The 18,907-nt window shown below is 41.5% G+C and overlaps 2 protein-coding genes across 3 annotated transcripts; one reads left to right on the forward strand and one right to left on the reverse strand.

The window, feature by feature from the left end:
• Window positions 1-847: 847 nt before the first annotated feature.
• On the forward strand, window positions 848-3,370 carry emc9 (ER membrane protein complex subunit 9). The gene is made up of 6 exons (XM_003439311.5): window positions 848-1,031; window positions 1,273-1,475; window positions 1,712-1,788; window positions 2,265-2,334; window positions 2,505-2,599; window positions 2,773-3,370. Exons 2-6 carry the CDS (start codon window positions 1,281-1,283, stop codon window positions 2,951-2,953), a joined length of 618 nt encoding a protein of 205 aa, XP_003439359.1. The 5' UTR covers window positions 848-1,031; window positions 1,273-1,280; the 3' UTR covers window positions 2,954-3,370.
• A 153-nt stretch (window positions 3,371-3,523) lies between these two features.
• Window positions 3,524-18,345, reverse strand: irf9 (interferon regulatory factor 9). 2 transcript variants are annotated; one of them, XM_005449119.3, is made up of 10 exons: window positions 18,194-18,345; window positions 17,678-17,753; window positions 16,239-16,361; window positions 15,969-16,149; window positions 10,141-10,271; window positions 9,764-9,830; window positions 8,367-8,426; window positions 7,837-8,226; window positions 6,465-6,580; window positions 3,524-5,763 (listed from the first exon to the last, which is right to left on the reverse strand). In XM_005449119.3, the coding sequence occupies exons 2-10, from the start codon at window positions 17,732-17,734 to the stop codon at window positions 5,596-5,598; spliced, it is 1,293 nt and encodes a 430-aa protein (XP_005449176.1). In that variant the 5' UTR covers window positions 17,735-17,753; window positions 18,194-18,345; the 3' UTR covers window positions 3,524-5,595. The 2 variants fall into 2 exon arrangements, with proteins under 2 accessions (XP_005449176.1, XP_019218533.1); XM_019362988.2 differs by having other exon boundaries at window positions 5,724-5,860.
• Between the last annotated feature and the right edge of the window lie 562 nt (window positions 18,346-18,907).

The raw sequence follows: 18,907 nt of genomic DNA on the forward strand, positions 1-18,907 counted from the left end.
TGGGAAATATGCTGAAATTTGTATCTAAGGAGTTCTCTAGTTCTGTCTTGCATTTTATCTAGCCATACAATCACAAGAAAATCTGAAGCCACTTGAAACTTTCTTGAAGAAAAAAACATAATATACATATTTCAAGAATATACACACATACTGAGCAATAGTTCACCAGGCTTTTTTTTTGGGGGGGGGGACACTGGTTGTTTGGCAAAGAACCCATTTTACATTCGTCTTTAGACACTTTACCAGCAACCTTTGCAAAAACACAACTTGTTCATATTTTTGTTCAAAACTGTTTGACAAGTGAAAGTGATTCCTAAAGAGCTATTAGCCAGCATCTGGCCTTTCACTTGATCCATCTACTGTTCAATAAGACCTTATCACGAATGGTCTCAGTGGAAGAGCATCTGTCAATAAGTCATTGTTGACAGGAAAAGGCTGGGTTATATATGTAACATTTATTTAAAATATTTAATTCAAATTTGAGTTTTCAGAGTGGGTTTGTTTCATGTTAGGTTGTTTTCTCATAACCAGAATCTTTGTCATTGTAGCAATGAAACTACAATGACAAAGTAGTTTTAATAGAGTAAATAGAGGTGCAGTTCTGTCAGTGCAAAAGAAGTCAGTCACACAAATTAATTCATGTATATTTTATTCTATTGTACTTGATATAGCTTTACTTTTCTTTACACACACCTATTTTTTTTTTTTTATCCCCTCGGTCATCCTCTTCACTAGAGGGCGCACTACCGTAAAGCGTATACACAGTCGTGTTTACGTTGAACTCCTGACGAAATGATTAGCATCTTCTATCTCGAACCGGATTACAAAGCCTTCATCTCTTAGCCAATCAGATAATTACATTTAAGACATGTAGGCGGGACCAAAAGCGGCCGTTCAGACGCTCTTCATGTGTCTGTCAAGTGAATTGGGTCTGTTTTTTAAAAGCCCGTGTAAACCGTTGCGTGCAAAGCTTAATTTAATATTTGCGTTAGAAGCTGCAGATTTTGGTGTTTACTGATATTCCCACTCAGGTAAGGCGGAATTAATTTCTCTGCTTGGTTAGCTTGGATGCTAATGCTTATTCACAGTGTAGCTGGTTGGCAGCTCATTGAGCAACAAGCCGCTTGCGGACGTTTTTCCTCCTGATTTTCGATAAATTCAGCGACATTATTAGCGACAGCCCTTTGTTATGTGTCTCATCAGTGCTTCTCCCGCTAACCTCGGTCCTCTGAGGCCAGTTTTCAGTCCTTCTGTGCTCTTATCTCCCCGCAGCGGATACCATGGGTGAGGTGGAGCTGTCCTGTCGCGCTTACGTGAAGATGTATCTGCACGCCTGCCTCTTTCCGCGCTGTAGCATCAATGGCCTGCTGTTGTCGTCCAGCCCAACAGGTGGCGCTGTTTGCGTGACTGACTGTGTCCCGCTGCTCCACTCCCACCTGCCCCTGGCTCCTATCACCCAGCTGGCCCTTACACAGGTGCTCACAGGTTTTTTTCTGCCCTCACAATTTTGTTTAATAGCACCACAGTCTGGAGCTCTGATCCTGAAGAAGCAAAAAGACCTTAAAGACTCCTCGTCATTGTTTATTGCGAAGGCATTAAAACCCTGCAGTCAGATATTCTGGACCAAGTTACCAAGTTATTAAGAAATTATAACTTGCATCAGCGTTAAGTGAAGTTTAAAAGTGGCGGGTGGGTGCTCTCCTCCTTCCAGGTGGATGTTTGGTGTTCACAGACTCAGCAGAGGATAGTGGGATACTACCAAGCCAACGCCTGCGTGTCTGATAACAGGTAAGTTTCCAGAGCTTCGGGTCACTAAAGAGGTTTTCATTTGAACCCTGTTTTTTGTTTTGAGATGCGGCAAAGCTGGACATTTGCCCTTTCGTACCTCATGCAGTAACACTTTACAGCTCAGCATATCTGTCTAGATGGGAAACCCAGCACGAAAAGGTTATTAAATAAAAATTAAAACAAGATGTAAAAAGACATTTTAGTTAAAATTTAACAAATCTGAAATCATACAGAAACCTCTCAGTTCAGAAAAGAGATTAAAGGGTTACCTTTTGTCAGCTTTCAAGCAGTAAAGTCAGCTTTGGAATGAATAAAGTGGATCTTCATACATATCAGATAAAAATAAGAACAGCTGAGAAGACACTATGATATTCTCAAGAAAAATATGGCATCCTTCTGTAACTTTGCAGCTTTGGCGGAGGCATGTGGTCTCAGGAGTTTCTATTTAACACGATTTTATGTTTTCTACTCGGCAGCCCGACGCCGTGTGCACTGAAGATCGCCGATAAGATTGCAGAGCAGTTTGACAATGCAGTTTTATTAATGGTAAGAAAAACAGAAGTAAAATAGTTTTATCGGCTTTCTCTTACCTGCTGGTTTAACCTGGACATATAAATAAATCATCCTGAACTACTTTATTAAACAGACAGCACAGCTAAGCTTAACTTATTTCTGAATACCTGCTTACCAACAATAAAAAAACTTTTTTCTGACAGCTCGATGGCAGTAAGATGTCTCCAGACTATCGGGTTCCTCCCATCGTGATGTACGAGCGCAAAGACTCAAGATGGATACTCAAAGACAAACACACGTAAGAGCACGAGTGACCAGATCCCAGCAAACTGCACGTTTATGTGGTACACGCTGTGAAAGCTGAGCAGCACGTCTGTTTTTAAGCCTCACGAAATCTTCTCTTTTGTTTTGCGCCTGAATTTTGTCTGAAAACCACACTCACCTGTTCCTTTTTTCCTCTGTCCTGTTCAGGATAATGCTGAGACAGTGGGAGGAGACTCGGGCCATAGCGAGCCAGATGATGGAGTCAGGTGACCACACGCTATTGGTGGATTTCGACAGCCACCTGGACGACATCACAAAAGACTGGACCAATCAGAAACTTAACACCAAGATAGAGGAGCTCGCCTCGCCGGCCAATGGAAATATTTAGACTGAAGAGTAGCATCACTTTGTTTTTCCTGCGCAAATGTGATTTTTACAGAACAATGCACACTCGACACAGAGTTTAAGGAGACGTTTATTTTTTTCCGAGTGAACAAGGACATATATGCATAAATAACAATATTTACATCTCACTAGTTTCCCGCCCAACCCCAGAGTGTGCCTTGTGGTCCATCCCAATACCCTGCTCATTTAAAGGACACTTCCACCTTAAAGTCCTCCTCTAACACTACTACAACATATATATATATATATATGTTTCCCCTCTTTCCCTTAGTTTATGCATTAGTATGATTCCAGCAAACAATACATGAAACAAGATGGACAAAAGGACAAAAATGCGTTACAATACTAAAATCCTGCAGTAAATATCAAGTTAGATGAAGCTCAAAATATTTGTTTTCCATTAGGTTAACTTCGAAATGAACTCTCAAGTTTGTGTTTTTGACTTTGCGAAGATTTAAAGTAATATATTAAAAATAAAATGGGGGGGAGGGGGGGATACATCCACCCTTTATTTAACACTGTGCAGATGTGTTTGTCAAGACTTTAATGCCTCGTGTGGGCACTTATACTGTAAAGAACTGGTTAAACAGAGTTGTGAACTTGAATGAAATTACAAATATAACAGTTCAAATAAACTCTCTGTCAAAGTTTATACTGTTTAGTGTCTTTATTCTGTCTTGTGTTACCTCAAATCCTCGATTAAAGTGTGTTTTTGCAGCTGTTCTTTTTATTTGCTGTTCAGCAAATACCTGCCAAACTTCTGCAGAAGGCGCTACAAAAATAACTTGTGTCTAGAGGAAATTTCTTCTAAATCATGTTAACTTCAGGAAAGAGGAACAATATGTTGCAAGTTCGGGAAACCTGCCTTACAACGTGTCAAACTGAGGCTGCCTTACACTCTCAATAAGCCAAATATTCAGAGCTTCTCCTCCCTGTGTTCACTGCAGAACTTTTGTATTGAAATGTGTGTTTTGTTCGTCCTTCACAAACCCCCAAAGAAAAGCTGCAATAGAGTCTGAAAGTTTAACTTTTAACAGGCATTTAAAATGATTAAAACGGTGCAGCTGTCTAACAGCGCACACTCATGTAAATCAGGCAAGTTTCTCACAGTAAATGGTTGAAAAATAAATGCGCTGAATGTGATATTCCTGACTGACCTGCTCCAGGGTGACACACTCCTCCTTTCTCATCTCCAGTTTCAGTTTTTGTCTATTAAAAGATGACCATTTAAGACACATTTGTAAAAAAAAAAGAGTACTCATATTTTTAACTACAAAACCCTAATGGTATAAAGGACACATCTGCACTGGATCTGAAAAGACTTGACGGCAATATAGTAAAGATAAAGGTGCTTTACAAAATAGTCTATTAAACTACTACAGGCTATTATGATGCTTTTTTTCCCTTTGATTGTACAGTGAAACTTCTATCTAGTCCTGTGGTATAAACAATTTTCATCAACACAACTTAAGCGGCGTCTACAGTACTAAATGGCTCCAAATGACCCCCCACCCCCAATTCCTAACCAAAACAATAGACTTATAATATGTAAAATGACCCAGTAGTTAATGAGAGGAATTTACAGGAAGATGATTACTCAGCTCTGATCGGCATGCTGCTTACATCACATTCTGAGATGCACGATGAGCATAAAAAGCTTCCAAGTGTTGGCTTACATGTAGTGTTTCCAGTACACTAACTAATATCTAAAATGAAAAAGAAGGTGCACCCCAAAACTGATATTAAAGGGGACCTATTAATGCTTCTTTCCAACTCTGTGTTTTTACTCTGGGAGCTTTGCATGATTCACAGTTCAAAATAAGTCCTATTTGTTTTTCAGGTCGCCCTGCAGCAGCGTCAAAAGGTGCAGTTTCTTTAATGGCCACTTGAGGCTGCTAGTTCCAAAAGGGAGTCAATCCCTGTGTTAAAATTCTCAGCTTTATAGCACCTAAAAGCATAAAAACAGCCTGAGACAAAAAGTATTTTGGCCTGAATGGAATGTTTCTCCTGTAAACACCATCTTTTGTGCTCTTAGCATTTTTAGCATTGTTGATGATATTGTCTGATAAAGAATACAGCCTGCTGTGAGCCACAAGTCTGTGCTACAGTTTTAGTCACTACACCCTCTTATCCAAATGCTCCTCCCTCTTTAAGCCAGCTTTTTTTCTGATTGGCTGCCCCTCTTAAACGTTTGGAAACGGGAACCTGCAGTTCCTGTTTCCAGTGAGTGGCGTTTCTGTGCTCACAGTCAGAACTATGTGTGCAATATGACAGTATTGGGTAAATCTACTCTTGTTTGAAACAGAGTTGTCAAACATGTTTCATATGGGTTTTGACCACTGTGGCAAAAAATAAGGAAAAGCAGAATAGGTCCCCTTTATATTAGTTCACCATTTGATTTCCTATTTCTCTTAAATGCTATGCATCCGTTTCTGTGCAACGTGTTTGGGCAATATGAAAAAAAACAATACAAATGCCACAGAAAATAACTGGAGGTTCCTGTTTTGATATCTTATTATAATCTGTCTTAATTAGAATAATAAAAGAAAAAACTCCTTCTAGCTGTCGGATTTATAATAAGGGGGAAAATGTGTCTTATTTTTCAAATGCCACCCATCAAAGTGCTTAGAAAGTCCCACAGCCGATGCTCTCGTTGGTTGGCGAAGGCACCGTGACGAGGTTCAGGGTTATTTCTCCCAGTGGGGACTGGCTGGCCAGAGACTGGAGGATGGTGATGGATTCAAAGATGGACTGAGCGTTCTGTACCTGCTGTTCTTCCCACGGTAGAGTGATCTGCAGAGGAAAGAGCAGTAAAGGCAGTTTTTACCATTTACTGAAATCAGACGGACTGAGCGTTCTGGACCTGCCGTTGTTCCCATCGTAAAGTAATCTGTAGAGGAGAGAGTAGTGAAGGTAGTTTTTGTTAGTTACTCAGATCTCCTGTGTTGGAGCTGCGGATTTCTCCACAATTAAAGGTCCCTAAAATGAATTTGAAAACTAGTTTTAACGCTTCCCTTTCAGCGGATTAGCTTCCCCTCACAAGCAGAAGGTTTGAACAGCATGTGGGTGGGATTTCTGTGCCTGATATAATCAGTTATGAGGGCTAGCCCCTCTCTGACATCACAAAGTGCCAAAAGTGGGGCATTCAGAGCAGTGTGAACCCTGAGCTTTTGGATGAGGAGTGTGCAAGTCCACTTTAACAAATCACAAAAAGGAGAGCAGGGAAGAGGGCACCAGTTAAGCACAGGTTGTTACAGAAGAATAAATAAGTTAGGTGTCACTAAATTCACATGTGAGTAACAATCCCAGCACCTGAAGGATGATTTAAAGGAAACTCATGTAGAAAAATGAATACTGGCGACAATTAAAGGACAAAGAATAGAAACTTTTCTCTAGTTACAGTTTTCAATAATCCAGGCAGTGTGTGGTTTACCAGAAATTCCCTGGTAAATCCCCACCACAGAAAAAAGTACTGCTGAGTTTGTGTGGTTTACCTGAACAATGATCAGCTTTTTGGAAGGGTCCTCTGAGTTACTCAGCTCTTCTCCAAAACACAGGGTGAAGCCACACTGGGGAGGCTCGCCGCCATTTGAACGGAAGTGGTCCAACTCTGACGATTGAGGAGGGAAGGGGGGGTTATTAGCACTTCATGTAAGTGATCAGCTCAGGGCAAAAAACAGCCCTACAGTGAATGACTGAATCTTTGCACATGACATTTAAAATCAAAATTCCAGATGGACAATTTCAACCAAAAACAAGATTTTTTCTGAAGATTAGACCTTATTATCACTAAAACTCTGTAAAATTAAAAAAATAATATGTACTTAACAACTTAACATTGATTTTTCAGTCTTAAACAGCGCTGCCAGATGTATAATGAACATGCGTATTGTGTTTCCAAGTGTGGAAGGATTGATGGCCTGCTACGATAAAGAAAGCTGAGAATGAAGGGAAAGCTGCTGATTTACTGCTCGACCTGCATTCCTACCCTCACCTATCGCTATGAGCTGGCTTCATCTGAGTTATTTGGGAGACACTTATTCCCATGGATGTACCAGCCTGTAACACCGTTCAGGAGCAGCCCTCCACTTCACTTTTTTAAATGTTTTTTATTTTTTCCTGTAGTCAGGTCAAGCTGCACAGAGCAGGTAAGTAGTACGACAAGTCAAACCCAGAACTGAATCAGCAACTTTTCAAAATAAAACATCCTGAAGACTCCTAGTTTAATAACAAAGCTGTGTTGGAGACACGTAAACTGTGTTCTCCCGGGGTCAGACTAAAGCTGCTGCTGGGTATGGCATGTGTCCAAATGGGAGGATGACATGCTGCAGAGATTATGTGCATCTGCTGTGTTTGAAAGGCTTCTGCATTTCCTCAAAGGAGAGCTGGACAGGAAGAGGAAGATGCAGGCATCTCTGGTTACGACTGCTGCCCAGACAAGCACCAGGCAACGGTTTTGTCCATTAACAAGAAATATGGCAGGCAATTTGATAGCAGTGTTATTATCTACCGTGAGCTAACCATGTCAGCAGTGCATTAGAGCAAAATGATCCTGGCTATGCCGTCAATTATTCAATCACAGCTGCAGACTGGCGCCAAACGATGTTTTGGTGGCAAAAACACACTTAGTTCATAAAACAGTGATGGTAATGAGTCTGTGATACTTCAGTTTATAAACCCTAATTCAAAAAACTAATGACATATTTTGACTAAAGTCCTGGTGAGTTCCTTTTTTCCTGCAGAGTACATATTAGCTACACTGCGCAGACATTCAAGCTCTTGCTGTGACAACATCTGTGTGATAATGTGTTCTACAGCATCTGGCAGTGCTGTTAACAAATATCAGCGCGCTCATTTCTGACTTACGTTGCTTGAAGATTTCTTTATTGAAAAGGAGCACCGGCTCCGTGTTCCTCTCCATCTTGTGTAGGTCCGGCATGGTCGTGTGCGGCCCCGTCCAGAACACCCGCCCCTGGCAGAACCTCTTGCCGTAAACTCCCTGCGGAGTGGAGGTCAGCACCACCCCCTTCTCCATGAAGGGGAGCAGGGTGAAGAGGGCCTGCAGCTCCGGACCGGCTGGCAACGTGGAGGGCGGCTCGGGTAGGGGGATGCGTGGGAACCTGCCTTTGAGGACGGCTGGCGTGGGGGGAATAAGCGAGGAGGGCAGGTACGTTATCCGCACATCAGTGCCCTGAATCTGACGTTTGAGCACCTCCTGTCCTAAATAGTAAACTGCCACATTGAAGGAGTCCTGGGCTGTAGAGATGGAGACAGAGGAGTCGTTATCTTCTCGAGCCAACAAAAACACACTCAGTGTTTTCACAGCAGGTCACGTCTGGGTTCATGACTGTGAACCCTGCATATCACAGCCTGCTCAGCTGTAAATGCTTTATTACCTCCTACAGGAGCGGTCACACTCTCCTCAATCCGCACGTCCAACCTGATCTCATCGACCGCTGAAGGGACACAAAACAGTTACATCAGCAGCTTCTTTTGGTCACTTTGATTTGTTAGTTGAAATGTAAACACATGATGAAATAAGAACACAAGGTTACACTGCAGTAATCCATTTGCTTCTCAATGTGTGTGTGTAGGCTTGTATTTTACTTCTTTGTAAAGTTTGTTTAGTTTTTATTGCCTTAAGGCACAGCAGACCTACACAGGTTTTTATGCTTTTAGTTTTAAGCACACTGACACCTGTATACGTGCTTTGACATGTGGCATATAAATAAAATTACCCGACCCAAGGTCAGCGATTAGATTTCTCCTCAGACATGACCTGATTTCAGAGGCAGCGACAGACCTGCTCGTCCTCGAAGTGCAAACATGATTTTTACAAAGCAAAGACTGACCAGTGACTGCAGCCTCGCAGGATCACAGGAAAAAACGGACTCAAACAGAAAGGAAATTTGTCACTTTGTCTTAACTTTTAGATCCTCCGCCAAACTCAAAGCAATGTTTTCTTAAAGTGTGAAATATGGAAACTTATTTCCACCTGTGAAAAAAAACTTTAAAGCAATTTTTTGCCAGTCGTAAGTCAAAGTTTCGTGTCTCTCAAACTACTGATAAAATTAAGAAAGAACTTGAAATTTCAGGTTATCCATCAATTCGCTTGCGCTTAACCTTTTCCGGGTCGCGGGGGGCGCTGGAGCCTATCCCAGCTGTCATAGGGTGAGAGGCGGGGTACACCCTGGACAGGTCACCAGTCTGTTGCAGGGCTAACACACAGAGACAAACAACCATCCGCACTCACATTCACACCTATGGGCAATTTAGACTGATCAAATAACCTATCCCCACTAAATGCATGTCTTTGGACTGTGGGAGGAAGCCGGAGTACCCGGGGAGAACCCATGCAAACACTGGGAGAACATGCAAACTCCTCACAGAAAGACCGCGGCCTGAATTGAACTGAGGACCTTCTTGCTATGCGGCAACAGTGTTAACCACCGTGCCACCGTGCTGCATTTCAGATCATTAAGTCCAAATTTGGAATCAATAACCTAAAATTTTGACAAAAAATGCCTTTTTTCAGTGGTGTAAACAAGTTTCCAAGAAAATATTTTAAAAGTGTGGGCTAGAGGCGAACTCTTCGGCAGTGTCAAATGAAGAATTAGCTCATTGTTCATGTTTGAGGAAGCTGGAGATCACGATTCAACTTCTTTTAGATGGAAAAGAGAACAAATGTAAGGGAAAAATCATAGGATACTCCCCCTCCCATCGCTAACTCTATTCACAAGAAAAACTACAGATTACGAAGAAATAATCAGATTACAAAGACAGTTAAACTCACAGTCCGTCTGAATGAAGGTGGTGCACCGAGTGGCCTCCTCCGTCTGGACGGGGCTTTCCTCGACAGACTGAGAATCAGACAAGATTTTTTTTTAATCAGTATTTATGAACTTGAATTCGCTTCACTTTAATTATGCTGTTTATGCTGCTGCAGCTTTTAAGTCACTGTTAATTTGCCTCTCAGATGCTCAGATTAGCTGAGCTCCAGCAGGCGGGAAGCAGTCCATTATACCAACATCTATAATTCAAACTACACAGAATTGGAAAACAGAGTTTGATACTGCAGGATTTCGTGCTGCTATCAGATGCTCTCCTATCTCGGAGCAAATAATGAGGCTGAAATGACTCGGCATACGCCCCACATCCTGAAAAACTCACCAGCTGAGACGTGGCTTCTTCCCTCTTTATCTGTTTGTCGTCACTGGCGTCGTCGCTGTCTGAATCGCTTCTCCTCCTTTTCGACCTCCTGGAGGCTTTTTCTCTGCTCTTCTTTTCAGGCATCACCACACCTAAACACACACAGAGGAAACACTCGTGAAGCAGCTGAAAACAATCAGCTGTTTACTTTTGACCCGTTTTAGTTCTCTTCGGTCCCGTTGCTTCTGCTAGAATTTTACTCATTCGGTTAAATAAAAAGTCTTTGATTAAGGCAAATGTCCTCACTAGAACTAGCAAACAAACAGCTCTGCAGACGTTTATTTTATTTTCCATGTAATTACCAAAATAATAACCAAAGACAAACTCCGTCAGGCTCCGTCATGTTCGTACTTTGACCTCTGAATGGTGATGCACAGACAGTTTATTTTTATAGCAGCTTTAAAATACGACAATAATGCAAAGTGAGTCGCGTTGGTCTTCTGCAAACCTTTAAGCGAACCGCAAAATCTAGTTTTACAAAGTCTCATGCTGAGAAAATGAAGAAAAGACACAAAACAGATTTACTGTTTTATTTACTGACATTTAAATCAGTTATATTGTGTTTTTGTCAGTACTTCCCCGTGTTATGTCACCAGGGTGCCACCTTAATTGGTTCATGGGGAAGCATTCGATGGTTTGAGCTTCCCAAATGTCGGGCTTTGTTTTTCCACTGGCCCTAGTGCCGTGAAGTGAATATTTAGAGATTTTATAAGTGAAAAAGTATAATGATCAAATGATTACTCTTAAGTCATAAATCACTGGCTCTGGTCATTGCACGGGTGAGCATAATGTACATAACTGTGGCTACAACGGGCTGCAGTAAGAGACACTTCAGGGTAGAAGCCTGGCCTGGTCACTGTTAATTTATAAGTCAGAGACATGACAGAGATGGAGATGGATGGAGAAGGAAAATACTTAGAAAGAAGTTCTAAGTTCTAAGAAGTTCTCTGTACCTATGAAGCGCCTTGAGGCGACTTTTGTAGTGATTTGGCGCTATATAAATAAAACTGAATTGAATTGAAGCCTTATATTAGTAGCTCTGTAGAAGAAAATGATGAAAAAAAGGACAGCTACTTAATAGCCAGGATGCACATTTAACATAAAATGTTATTTAGCCTAAATCCTGCAAGGCTGTGATTGATACTTAACTGGGGGATTGAATAACTGGGGGATTTTATTTTGGCAATCTCACATATTTCCTGAGGACTGTGTGGTATATTGATTGGTGCCGTTCTAGCTGAAGAACTTTCTACTACACCCTTTCACACAAGTGCTTTTTTTGATGCCTCAGAGGCAACTCAAGCTTGACTTAGACACCTTTTAATCCTTTACTGCATCGACCTGACATGTGGTTACATTCCTATCAAAATGTGCATCAAGTTGTGGCATAGATTTCCCGCTGAAGCATAATTCAGGAATCAAGTGTCAGTATATCACCCCAGATGACTTTAACGTGCAGGCTGGAGGACCCAGGCATCAAATTGCAGACCTCCCAAATAACAGAGATACCCACTGTGCCTCCTGAGCCCCAGCTGCCACATTCATGTCTCTTTTTGTAAATCTCGGGGACCAACCCGACTGACAAACTGACCGTTTATCGAAAACACCTGTGAACAGCAGCCCCGATAGCAGTAACTGAATCAGTATTTAGCAGCGCGGTGGTACTGTGCAGAATTTGCATGTTTCTGACAGCTGCGCTTCGGTTTCTCCTGCTATCAAAGTGAAATACGCAAAGTTAATGCACCTTATCCTGACCCGGAGCAATCTTACAAAACAGATGTAAATTCAAAGTGTTTTAACTTGCTGTTAAGTGAAGGTTAAAGGAAGTAAAAGTAATTAATCTGAACCTGGTTAAGCAGCAGAGGAACTGTTTAAACAGTTAAAATATATAACTAATAACTTTAAGGTCCAAGTATGAATTTTATAAAAGAAGTCAGACATCTGGAAAGAAAGTTACTGATGATTTTTTTTTTGGGCTTAAAATCAAAAGCAGATGTTTTAAAATATATTTATTTTTTATTATCATTTTTTTTATTTAAAGAAACGATAAGGCACAGCAGAGCTAAAAAATAACTTAAATACAGATAAAGTTCATGCAAAGACCAAAGTGCAGGAGATTATCAGAAGAAAAGATGGTCATAAATCCACACAAGAATCCAGGTATTTCTCCCTGGAAACAGACAAACATCGGCAACACAACAAGCGCAGAGGGCACGGCAGAGCTTTAAATTCCCTTCAGCCTACATATAACATATTTGTTTGGCATTTTTATGACATTAAACAGGCAAAACAGCAGAAAATAGGTCAACAGTCAGAGGGTCCAAAAGCACGGCCACTTAAAGAAAAAAACGTGTGAGAGAAATAAACAGCGAGAGGGCTTAACGCTGCAGAAAAGGTGGAAGTGGTGATCAGACTAACAGGGCGCTAATAGAGATGAAAGTTCACCAGTTTCTGCAGGCACATTGTGCAACATTTACTCTGCAACACCCAACGCAGCTAAACCTCCATTTTCTCATCTACTGTTAATCTGAAGTCAAACAGAAATCCTGTGAGTGGGCCAGCACCCACAGCAGATAAACACTCCGATTAAAACCACGTTTATATGTAATATGTTTACATTCATTTCTCTGATGTAAATAAAGGTTACTTTAATTATTTTAGTGAATCAAACCTTTAAAAATGGAGAACAATGTCGACCACAACAACAAAGAAAACCTACATACATATATTTGATTACCCTTCCTTCAGTTCTTGCATAAATTTGCTTCAGTGTCACTCATTCTGACATTTAAAATCATATTATATTAATTTTTTTCTGCTAGTTTTAAAAAGTCTTGCAGGGACGAGCAACTAAAACCAGCCGAAAACTGAAGGCTGTTTTTGCAGCACATATAACATTAAGTTCGCTGGCTGCCGCTGATAAACTTATCAGACTATTTCTGATGGTCTGTGACGTACTGCTGACAGATTAAATATTCAACTCTGTCAAACAGAGGAACTATTAAGCTATAAACCTGACATCAACTTTCAACAGCAGCAATGCCAGCCCTGCTAACAGTCGGGCAAAACTGTAAACACGTTACCATCAGCCGTGGGAAACTTTTAGATCCAATTTCTCAGTTTGTTCACGTTAATTATCGAGTTTATAGTTAGTGATGGTGGGCTTCTGGGTGTTCCTAATATTCTGACTGGTTCATGTACAATAGTAATTGTTTAATGCAGTATTTATGTGGTGTTATGATGATAAAGAAAAGCTGAAAAAGTAGGTCTTTGTAAAAGCAGAATTGATGGCAGAGCTGTTAGTCAAGTGCTTGGTAACTGTAGCTTTCAGAATAAAAGCTACAAAGCTCCTCCACATTAAGAGCAGAAGAAACTGACCACCTGCATTTACTAAAAGTGAGAGGAAATGAGTTTTAGTTCATCTTTCTTAATCTTCGCATGATCTCTGAGATGTAACCAACCAATCAACGCGCTGGATCTGTGCGTCTGCAGCCTGAAGAGACAGACACTGTTGTCATGTGCTTCCTGAGGTTTCTGTTTCTTAGAAAAAGAGCTGCTGCATTTTGAGACATCGCCGGCCTGCAGTTGCTCATCTCACCCTACAGTTTAATGAGGATGCACAGGCGTGGCAAAGCGTGTGAACTGTTTTTACTTCTCAATCAATAACTGGAACAGTTTTAAGTGGCAGCCAGGCAAACATCCACTGTTGTATTAAATGCAACAGACTGTTGTGAAAGTGTATTGCAAACAGAATGGGTTTGTTGGTTAACCCCCATCATGACTAAATACTAACCCCGAGGAGCTACAAGTATTCCCATACTACCTGCTTTAAATGTGCTAGAGTTCACCAGTCTGACTCAGAGAGGTCAGGATTAAGTTTATTTTTTGGCTGCTAAAGTGACACAAAGGCTGCAGCTCATTATCTTGAGATAAAAACCCAACCTGGCAGAGGGAAGCTGACCATGTGACTGTGTGAATGTTTGCAGGTCTGCCCTACATTGCAACTGAGCTATCAGTTTACCAGCCACGATCATCACAGGCTGATACTATGTAGCAGGATTTGAGGCTTATCGTGCTAACTTTGTGTTTAACCCTGGATGTACATTCTTTTAAGGGTGGGTCACGTCTTTTTGGCTCAGTTACATTAAATGAAAATTGGACAGGAACATCGTGGCTAGGAAAACTCGGTGGTTGCCAGGCGATTGCATTGAATTTTTTTGCATCTGGCATCGGCTGACCAGAGGTTCCAATAACCTTAACCTCTGGGTTTTTAATTACTGTAATAACAAGGCGATTGCACAGATCACCTGGTGGGAGGCAACCTGTCTCCAAACAAACAGTCCAACTGACTGCAATCACTGTGAAACAGCTGTTTCCACGTAATCACCGTCCTAATGTATAAACACAGACAGACTGCCAACATGCTGCAATCAGACTGAGTCAGTCTGCACCAATGAGGGCAAATTATTTGTTACATGACTCTTTGCAAGAGAGAAAACTATTGCACACAATAACACAGATATTTGTGTGCAATTGCCAACTTGACCCCATACAGTTGTAAACTGATTGCAGACTGACTTGATCAACCACTGACTCAAATGGTTGCAGATATTTCAAAGCAGTGTGATTGCATATCTGCAACGTTCTTCAACCTTCTTATTTGTGGGACTCTGGCATTACCAGGCCACAGTGCCATGCTAGCATATGCTGCAAACCACACCTGCTCCAGATAAGAGATCAACGCATACCAGCACCCACCACTTAGTGACCTAACAATTCTCAGAAAAAGGGTCACCACTTCCCGACCCCATTGTGTAGGTAGAGAGTCTGTAGTCTTAGAGACCCTCTTAAGACTCTGATGGCTCAGAGATTATATCAAATACGCAAAGTTTATACTAAAACAGGGAGCCTAAGCTGCTTACTAGCTGATCTTGTATAAAATTTTCAACAATTCTGAAAAAACTATAAAACTATCTTACATGCTCTACAAAAATACCTTCACCAAACCTTCACATTGATTTAGGAGTAGTTTAGGTCTATTCATTTTCATCATCGAGCAGGGATACCAAGAACTTTAACATTCAACATTTTTGCCAGCTTTTCCAGTCTTACTGACCTTCGTTAGCATATATACAAGACTTTTTCACGCTACACTCTCCCTCTCATGCACACTCCCAGCCTGCTTTGTTGCTCAGGCTGTATTGTGTCTTAAACCTACTGAGAGTTTTCAAATATTGTACTTTGTTCCTGGTTTCGTAAAACAAGGCAGCGGTATAATTTATGGTGCTGCTTTGAATTCCCACCACAACGGGTCCTTGTGCGCTGGTGTGCCTGCATTGTTCTGCCATCAGGAGTGAAACCGGGCTGTTCGTGTTAGACTGTGAGCTAATAAATCTTAAACAGCAGTTATTCTTAATGAAATACAGATGTCTTGAGATGGAGGACATCTGAGCCAGTGAAGTGTGAACAACAACTATCAGAGCTCTTACAGAAAAACATCCATGGTTACATTAATGAATTCAGCGTCTTTACACTGCATATTCGGGCCTCGCCTAGGCTTCACATGTATGTTTTTGTAATTGCTGTCACACGTCTGTCCTGCCTCGTGTGCCCTCATGTGACCCACTGGGAAGTTTTAGGTTGACTTAACCACCTTCGTGTGACCGCGAGACTGATTTTGTCATTGAGGTTATCAGGTTTGAGGTAAGTCAAATGCTTTGCTGCTGAGGTATAACTAAGTTGTACTACGACCTAGCCAGAGCGCGCTGAGTAGGTACTTCAAGTCTCACCTTGCTCGCTGATGGGGACCAGGCGGTACACCTTGTATGGTTCTGAGATGTCCAGCTGGGCTCGGTCCATCACCTCCTTAAACTCAGGACTCTTGTTGAGGGCGCAGCGCAGACGGGTCTTCCAAGCGGCCGGGTTGTCCTGGCCCCCGTCTGTCAGCTTCCCCTTGAACTCTGCCCACGCCTGGGGAGAACAGCGATGGCGATCTCAGAGATTTAAAGCAGACTGGATTTGTGGCATTTAAAGCAAATCTTGAGAATTTCAAGAGCTACCTTGAAGATCGCAGCATCTTCGTCTTTGCGGAAGTCCTGTTTCCCCGCATGCTTCCAGGGGATGCGGAACATGGTTTTGGCCTCGTCATCCCACACCAGTCCCGGATATTTCCCACTGCTGACCTGAAACAAACCAAAAAACACGGCAAAGTTTAAGAAGCTTATAGATTTCCTGAATTTCACCTGAACCTGGATACCTGCAGACATAAATCAGGGCTGCTAACCAGCCACCTCTTCTGCATGTCTTTGTAGAAAAAACACTTTTAGATTGACTAATACTGCAGAAAACACAACATCATCCACCTTTAAAGCAAAAATATGCAAACTTTAGTGTTCTGAAATGATCAAATCTGACAATTGTATTGGTTTTTTTGTGTCACGGAATTTGCCCTGTCTCTTCTTCATCACCCTCAATCAGTCACAGCAGATCCTGCCCCTTCTTCAGCCTGGTTCTGGTGGGGGGCTCTTCCTGTTAAAAGGGAGTTTTTTCTTCCCACTGTTGCCAAGTGCTTGCTCAAAAGGAGTTATTTATTTATTTGTCGTTGTCTCTGTACTATTGTGGGGTCTTTACCTTACAATATATCAACCATATATAACCAACATGAGGCGACTGATGTTGTGATTTGGCACTATATAAATAAAATTGAACTGAGCGTTTTTATTACTGGACTCTACTAAAGTAGCTTTGCATCATTAACAGTTCAGAATAATCCTTATTTATCTCATATCAGGCCTTGATGTGCCCCATTAATTCATCCTGTCTGAAACTAGCTGTTTTAGCTCTCTCCAGGCTAACTCTCTCCTGATTTGCTCTCTGTGACCTCATAAAGCTCCAAGAGTGGAAGAAACTGCCTGAAACTGAGTGTTTAGAGCTACAGTGAAGCTTGCACTTGCACTGATCTCACTTATATATGTCAGAAAACAAGAAAAAGCAGAACACATTCACTTAATTGGAGCAATATCTGTTTATTTCTTAACCAACTAATCTAAAAAATATAAACTTGTTGAAAGTGCAGCTGAGCTCAACCTCAGCGGATATCACTTCTACACAATACACAGAATTTTGTGGCCTAAAGTCAAAATCAGTTATTTCCTGATATTCAGTTTATGACTTTAGTTAATAATTCAGGGTTCAAACTGTTTCATAAAAACAAAAAGTTGCAATAACCACCTATAACACATTTATATGATAGTAGAAACAGAAAAGTGCATTTTTCCACAGCTGACCTACAATTTGCTTAAGCAGATTATGCAATTGCAGCTGATTTTCTAACAAGAGAAAAGTTAAACTTTTGCTGGTGTCATTTTCAGCCCCATAGTTATGAATATATGTTTGTTAGTGACCTCTCAATCACCCCTTTCCTCTCCCTGTCCCCCCCCCTCTTTCATTTGTCCTTACCCTCTCACACTTATGCACACACACATACACAGCCACACACCTGTTCGACGATCCAGGAGCGCAGTCTGCGAGTGGAACGCATTCTCCCAGCTGCCATCGCTGCTTCTTTAAAAATGCTGAAAACACCGCAAAGTTTCAAGGCCAGCGGCAAAACATCAACACAAACAACTTCGATCAACTGCCCCGACATGCCCTCCTACACCCACCCCGCCTCACATTTTTAATAATAGCACAGCTTCACTCTGAGCACATCAAAAACATCCAATATTAGACATAAGAAATATGTAAAAATATGAATAAAGGTCGATTTGCTTTCGCGTAAAAAGCCAAGTTCAAGCCTCGTGTTCAAGCCGGGTCTTTAAACAGAGCCGACACACATTAAAAAAGAAAAGAAAGACAAAAACTTTCTAAAATTAGGTCTTTTTTAAATGGAGTCTGGACTGGAAACAACAAAGCAGCTGCAAACATCCTCCCACCGCCGCATGTTATATTTATAAAAAATCAAATATAGACGCTAAGGTGTTAAATTAAGGAAGTTGATTTAAGTTTCGTTTACCTCGGTTGTGTTTCCTCCGCGGTGCCTGCGGACTGACTGCCTTCTCCTCTTCAGCTCTGCGGCTCAGTCTGTGAAGGCGCTCCTTTTCCCCGAAGTCACGTGGTTTTAGAGAAACCCTCCGCAGGTCTGACACCAGGGGGCGAAAGTGAGCACACACAGAGACACAGGGTCCTGAGTATGTGCACAGAGGAGACAGTGGAGATGTGACTGAAGTGCAGACTTTCACCTTTCATTCAAGGGGATGGGAAAAAGTATTCCATTATCTGTTTAAGAATGACATTCAAAGGCTCTAAAGTAATTGGACAATAAGTGAGAAGCAGTTTCATGGCCAGGTAAGGCCTTGTTCCTCATTATTGCATGACAAATAAAGCAGATATATGAGCTGGAAATGAACTAACCAGCCAGGAACACCTGTTCAACTGCTTTGTAACGCAAATATCCAATCAGCCAATCACGTGGCAGCAGCTCAGTGCATTTGGGCATGTAGACACAGCCAAGACAACCTGCTGAAGTTCAAACCAAGCATCAGATCAATAAAGAAAGGTGATTTAAGTGACTTTGAATGTGGCATGATTGTTAGTGTATTGGGCGGGGGGGGGTAATCTGAGTATTTCAGAAACTGCTCATCTGATGGGATTTTATAACATAACCATCTCTAGTGCTTACAGATAATGGTCCAAAGAAGGGAAAATATCCAGTGAGCAGCAGTTATCT

This window comes from Oreochromis niloticus, linkage group LG9 (assembly GCF_001858045.2).
Source record: "Oreochromis niloticus isolate F11D_XX linkage group LG9, O_niloticus_UMD_NMBU, whole genome shotgun sequence".
Taxonomy (NCBI): Eukaryota; Metazoa; Chordata; class Actinopteri; order Cichliformes; family Cichlidae; genus Oreochromis; species Oreochromis niloticus.

Bases quoted from the DNA above. Each gene is read 5' to 3' on its own strand.
- emc9 (XM_003439311.5), top strand. From the start codon at position 1,281: ATGGGTGAGGTGGAGCTGTCCTGTCGCGCTTACGTGAAGATGTATCTG. The intron at 1,789-2,264 runs GTAAGTTTCCAG...TCTACTCGGCAG, and splicing joins GCCTGCGTGTCTGATAACAG to CCCGACGCCGTGTGCACTGA. The intron at 2,335-2,504 runs GTAAGAAAAACA...TTTTTCTGACAG, and splicing joins ACAATGCAGTTTTATTAATG to CTCGATGGCAGTAAGATGTC.
- irf9 (XM_005449119.3), bottom strand. From the start codon at position 17,734: ATGGCAGCTGGGAGAATGCGTTCCACTCGCAGACTGCGCTCCTGGATC. The intron at 8,427-9,763 runs GTGAGTTTAACT...GTGTCCCTTCAG, and splicing joins CACCTTCATTCAGACGGACT to CGGTCGATGAGATCAGGTTG. The intron at 8,227-8,366 runs GTAATAAAGCAT...CCATCTCTACAG, and splicing joins TGTGACCGCTCCTGTAGGAG to CCCAGGACTCCTTCAATGTG.